This window comes from Aptenodytes forsteri, unplaced genomic scaffold, assembly GCF_000699145.1.
Source record: "Aptenodytes forsteri isolate BGI_AS27 unplaced genomic scaffold, ASM69914v1 Scaffold194, whole genome shotgun sequence".
Lineage (NCBI taxonomy): Eukaryota > Metazoa > Chordata > Aves > Sphenisciformes > Spheniscidae > Aptenodytes > Aptenodytes forsteri.
In genome coordinates, this window is record NW_008795243.1 from 25,386 (window position 1) to 31,385 (window position 6,000).

The 6,000-nt window shown below is 38.5% G+C and overlaps 1 protein-coding gene across 2 annotated transcripts in view; it reads right to left on the reverse strand.

Annotated features, from left to right (window-relative positions):
* The window catches only part of MTRR (5-methyltetrahydrofolate-homocysteine methyltransferase reductase), a 30,473-nt gene extending 24,783 nt beyond the window's left edge, over positions 1–5,690 (reverse strand). For both annotated transcript variants that reach the window (XR_657549.1, XM_009278705.2), the window contains exons 1-2: positions 5,558–5,690; positions 2,611–2,789 (exon numbers count right to left, since the gene is read on the reverse strand). Coding sequence is in view for 1 of the 2 variants with exons in the window: in XM_009278705.2 (XP_009276980.1) it covers positions 2,611–2,754 (144 nt within the window). In the remaining variant the exon portion in view is untranslated. The remainder of the gene's footprint in view (positions 1–2,610; positions 2,790–5,557) is intronic.
* Between the last annotated feature and the right edge of the window lie 310 nt (positions 5,691–6,000).

Below are 6,000 nucleotides of genomic sequence, written 5' to 3' on the forward strand. Positions count from 1 at the left end.
CTTCAGTGACTTGTGGTCCAGGGACATGCCAAACAGAGGTTTTGTCTTTTACAAGTTCAGGCGAACTCCAAGTACCCACAAGTTCCCGAGACTTCCAAAATTGAACTGTAAGTTGTGCAAAAAAAAGCCTTAAAGGTCCTGTTGCAGTAACCCAGATTTTCAAAACTTCCACAGCTGATTTGATAAGTACAAATACAATAGATTCTGCAGTGCATTGTCACAGATGACTACTGCATTTACAAACAAAAGCAAATTCTTCATGTAAAAAAAGCAAGGGTCTACCGGTATCACATAAAAATTCACACTAAATTGTGTACCATTAAAGAAAAAAAAAGAAAGAAAAAAGATACAAGCTCAGAAAGTAAAAAGTGATGCATTAGAACAGAGGTATGATTAGTTCACTGAATTCTTGCTTGCTCCACTGCACATTCTCCTCTGCAAACTTAAAGAGCTTTTGGAAGCCAAACACTTGGCGACAGAGGTCCTGCATTAATTTGTGTCAAATACTGGGAGGTCTGCTGTATCACTAGACCATCAAGAACCTTACACAATTACACAGTTTTTTTACTCTACCTTCCACTTCTTCCTATATCCTTAGTGTTACATCTTTGTCCCATTCTTTCTTTTTCCTTCAAAAGTACTCCTCAGCTGAGGACAGCAATGCCATACAAGAGCAGTGAGCAGCCTGCTCAAGCTGTGAATGATTGCTGAAGAAAGAGGACAGGATCAGACACCCAGATGTGTCTTATCCAGAACGATACGTATCATGGCAAATGTGCTTATTCCGATAACTCATCCAAGGCTGACTACATGCACTGTGACCCAAGACAATCTCCATTTGGCCTCCTATTTTACTGCTCCTACCTCACTTCCACTTAATTTCAGTCTTTCATCAAGCATAAAAAGCAATCGCAGTAACCAGCCAAAGATTTATGACCTTTTCTCACCTACGAGACTGTAGGTGAGAGACACTACTTGGAAACAGACAGTGTTTCCGAGACTTGAACAGTATTTGACCATTCATTTTTGTATGGCAACAGGATCACATTGTGACTATTGACTCTGTAGCCACCTATTCCACCCATAGACCTTCACAGCAATCCCTTTAAGCGACGACAAGGTCTGAAAAATACCCAATAGCCGCATAAAGACGGGCCTTCTAACTGACAAATATGGACAAAACAGAAACCTCTTACTTCCTCACCTAAAGCATAGACACACACCTCTCTGAACTGTGCATGCTATGGAATAAACTCTCAGATCTAACATGCCCAAAGGAATTCACAAGAAGCCCCACCAAATTCAAGCAAGCTCTTGCTCCAGTACATAATGCCACCCTGCCTTCCCCTCCCCAATTACACTTAAGCTTCTAGAAGTTCTCTTTATTTGCAGTAAAGGGTAAGGAAAAGCTTAAATGATGAAATCCACAAAGCTGCAGAAATTACTTTTTTCCTCAAGTGCCCAATTCTCAGATTCTGAATTCAGTACATCTTTCTACCTCATCAATAACTCACAGCTCTGAGTTGTCTTGCCAAATTTGACAAAATACATTTATTCAAGCGGCAGGCCAATAACAGGGCTAGAAATGTCCTGCCTACTGCCTTTGTGAAACTAATCTCCAAACCTGTCAAACGCAGAAGAAATGAAATGGAAGAATATAAGAAGAATCTGCACATTCCCTTGCTGGCTGCATAAAAGTCTCTTTGTAACACTTTGCTACATACTCAGTGAACGTTCATTCAAAAGCAGATGTCCCGCTACCCAACATGTAGTGTGTATCCCCAAGAAAGCAACTTGCTAAAAGGAAACTAAATTATTTTTATAAACTTCTCACATTTTCAAGTGCATGAAAAACAACTCTTTTAGGTGTTATTTTCTGCTCATCTCATATGAAATACCAGGCTATCAAGTTTTGTTTGTTTGTTTGTTTTTTCAAATGTTTTTGTTTGAGGACATACAGTTGAAAGTACTCTTGAAGGAAATTACAGTCCATATTACTTTTAGTTACAGACACAGTTTTCAGATCCTTACCCTTGGATAACAGCAAATAATAAAAAGCCACTTCCTTGCTCCAGCCAAGCTTTTTATTTCTTTCTAGAATATAATTTGAGTGTATCCAGTGTGAACTGGAGTGAGTGCATATGCTAAGTAACTCAAGAATACCCCACAAAAGCTCAGGATCATGCTGGAGCCCACAGTTAACAGAACACAGGACCTCAATGCAACACAAAAACAACAGAAAAAAATGCATCATTTCTAACAACAGGAGAGCTGACCAGTAAATACAGAATTCATTCACTACTGCATACATAAATAGTTTTCAAGAAGTCACTGCACTGTTGTTAGAAGAGAGATCAAAGATATATCCATTTACTGTTCTAATACAAAAAATCACAAGAACGGTGTACCTTTGGCAGTAGGCTATTAAGCGTCTGTGAGTATTGGTCCAAATTACTGATTCATAAGAAACAAAAATTTAAAACTAGATGGTATATTTTAGGTGGGTGCATGTGCTCAGCCTTCATGGTTATTAACAGCCACCACTCAAGCACACGAAGAAAAATGCAGCTCTTAAATACCTATTTTTCAAAACAGCATGGAGTATCTCACCTTGTCCATTTCACTTATACAGTGCATATCAGCTTCAAGTCCATGGGCACCTGCTTGCTGCCATATTTCCTCAGCTATGGCTTTTGCCTGCCCCTTTTGTGTTGCATAGAGGAGCAAAAACCTCCTTTTTAAATCACAGCACATTTCCCAAAATGGACCACTTTTTTTTTTTAAAGACACTGCAGGGGTAAAAAGAAGGAAAAAAAAAAAGTGAATTTATTGCATGCAGAACAGGAAGATTTTGCTTTGCTCATTAGATTAAAAAGAGATACTTTAAAGGATAGCAGTATTGGTGTTTAACTTAGAAATGAGGCATCTACTCTGAAGAGAAGCCATTTCGCACAACCAAGCTTTGTAGGCCAGGTTGCGAAGGACTCGTGGTATTGGTCATATGTGCTGTACTGCCTTGATGTTGCAGTAATATTGCAATATCCCCAGTATAAAGAATCTAGTTTGTAAACAATACAATAGGGAAACTAGTTTCATGAAAATATATACCATTTTTACTACCTAAGTTATATTTTCCACTTTAGGTCAGTACTGCTTTGGTCACTTTTCTGAGATGTATTTGAAAACAAAACAAAGCAAAGCAAAACAAAGCAAAGCAAAACAAAGAGCACAATGCCTGAGGACCTGGTGAAGTCAAACTACAATGCCTGAGGGAAAAAAAAAATAGAATTCTCAGTTTCTTCTTTTCTGAAATCAGTATTTTTTGCCTGAATGCCTTTACGATTTACTGTCCACTATGTCTATATTTTAGAACACAAACATTGTTTTTAATTTCATCTTTCAAAAAGGAGCTTTGTACACAAGTGCAACTACAGAATTGACTGTTTGGGGTTTTTTCTCCTAAAAATAAGAAACCGTCTTAGAAAAATCTGCTGTAGTGTAAAATGCCACTCCCTCACAAAGTCTTGCAAGCAGTAGGATGAATGAGATGCAGATCCTTATCCATTCACCTGTCCTATAGAAGTCTGAATGCGAGAAGTTTTCTTTCATGATTTTTACACAGACAGAACACAACAGATTTAAGTACAACTTCAAGGAGCTGAATAAGAGAGACAAGCAGAATGTCTCTCATGCATATATTACAAATTAATCCTCTGTCAGTATTTTGTTGCTGCTAGGGAGCTGCAGTAGAACTCAAATATCTAGAATTACAACTGAGTAATTTTCAGTTCCCAACTTGAAATTTTTTTCATGTGCTTGGGCCCAGTTTGCTGTACTTCACCTATTGCTCCCACACAGATTCAACTACAGAAAGCATTCAGTGTCCTAGCCACACACACTGACTTATGGAAACCTGTGGCTAAGTAATTTGAGGCATATCATTTTCCTGTTTCTCTCAAGGGAAAACAAACATAGTTCAACTGCATAAGAATACTACTGCACCCTATTGATACGGCATGGTATTTCTCCCCACAGTATTGTGGAAGGTTTCTCCTATTAGAATTTTTTTTTTTCCAAAGCATACTTGTAAATCAAAAGTGGTAAAACTAAGTGATAGCTTCTTAAGAGTATAGTGCCTGTACCATACATGAACTCCATGAAAAATGTCATTATTAGAAAATATTAAGGCTTTCATTGTATTTTGTTCTACTACATTTTCCATTATAGTTTTCATTTTAAATTGATTACATTATATTACCTAAAATTATTAATAATTACACTTTAAATAAATTCATTTAAATAACTGGCTTCTTGTGCATGTGCACAGAGAAGATGCATACGCCAAAACAATCCACAAAATGATTTTTCACCCTCCTTTTCCAAAAGAAATACAAAGAAATTTGATGACACACAAATTATGATGATTCATATGAAATAGTTTAAATACAGTTTAAATACCCTCAGATCCCTGCAGTAATACAGATTCATCCTAGTCACATGCTATGTTTTCACCCTAATTGTTCTCTTGTCAGCAGGTGGCAATGCCTGACTATAAATGGAGTAAAACAATAAAGATGAAGCGGCTTTTCATTACTACATTCTTCCTCATACCTCAGAAAGGGAGAAAGATAATCAGTTTTCCACTGGGACCACGCCATAGCACAGAAGCCTTCTATATGCAAAAAGCTGAGGGGTACGCTGCCAACATTATAGCCATGGGATTACCAACAGGCTTCAAATGAAAGAGTCAGCTTGGGAAGATGTATACGAGAAGCATGAAAATTTGCAATAGTAGGGTGAGAGGAGAGGGTAACAGAAAGAACAGCAGTCACAATGTGGTTTGACATGGCCAGATGTTGCCCTAACAGCACTGTGACCTCTGCCTAGGCCAGGCAGAGCAGCCTCCCCATAAGACACTGTGAGCTGCTTCCGCTCCAGCTAGTACAGTAACAATAAAGGGTGCAAAAAGTAGCTACCCACATCTTGGGTGCACGTATGTGAACTTGCGGGGAACTTTCTCACTGGTGTGTGGACTAGCAGACTGCATAGAGACACAAAAGTTAGAGCAACCACATCTCCCACAAAAGGTGTGTGTGAACAAGAGAACCCACGTGGCTGGAAGAGTGGATCGTGCTTGAGATGCATACCTCCTGAGAAAGGGGATTGTGTGTGTATGTAAGAGTGCGAATGTGTGCTTGTGGGAAGGGGGGAGGCCACAATTAGACAATTCCTTGGAATTAGATATAGAAGGCTGTTTAAATATTTGTAGGCGTTTATTAACATTTTTTAAGTGCCTAGTATCGTATCTTTTGCGTTGTTGCTATTGATCTTGAATATATAGTTCAATTAACTGATTAAACAGTAGTTAAATTAACTGCCTGACAGTTAATTAATAGATCAATAAACTCCTTTGATCCTGATTCGATCTAAACTACACAAGTTGAAGAGTTTCTCCCTGCGAGAGGATCTTCTCTCTATCATCAACCGGAAGAGCTTCTCCATGCACAAACTGATCAAGTGATGCCTGCTAAAAGAAAGGAAAATTAGCCATGCCTACCTGCAGATGAACACAATCATAAACTAGGAACACACTTGCACTCAGATGAACATACTGCCCACATTGCTCTTGCTTTGCTGCACTATACACTCTTCAAAGAGGATATGCCACTTCCACTTATGTGATATGAGTTCAACTGAAATAAAGAGGGGAAAAAATGGTAATTCTTGACTATTGAGCTTTCTAGAGAATCCCTCTAACTTTAATAGTATTACCACACCAGCAGCCTTTAACACGTTGACATGTTGGCAGTCACACGTCAAAAACCAAAACAATGTGTAAGCTAGGAAAACAACCCAGGATTTGCTGGCTCAAACCAGCGCTTAACATGAAACTAAGGATGAAATTCCAAATTACAGCTCGTCTGATCCAGTACTCAGAAAAGTCAGAAAACTAACAGTCCACAAAAGATTAACAGGGAGTCCATCAGCTCCATAAGTCAA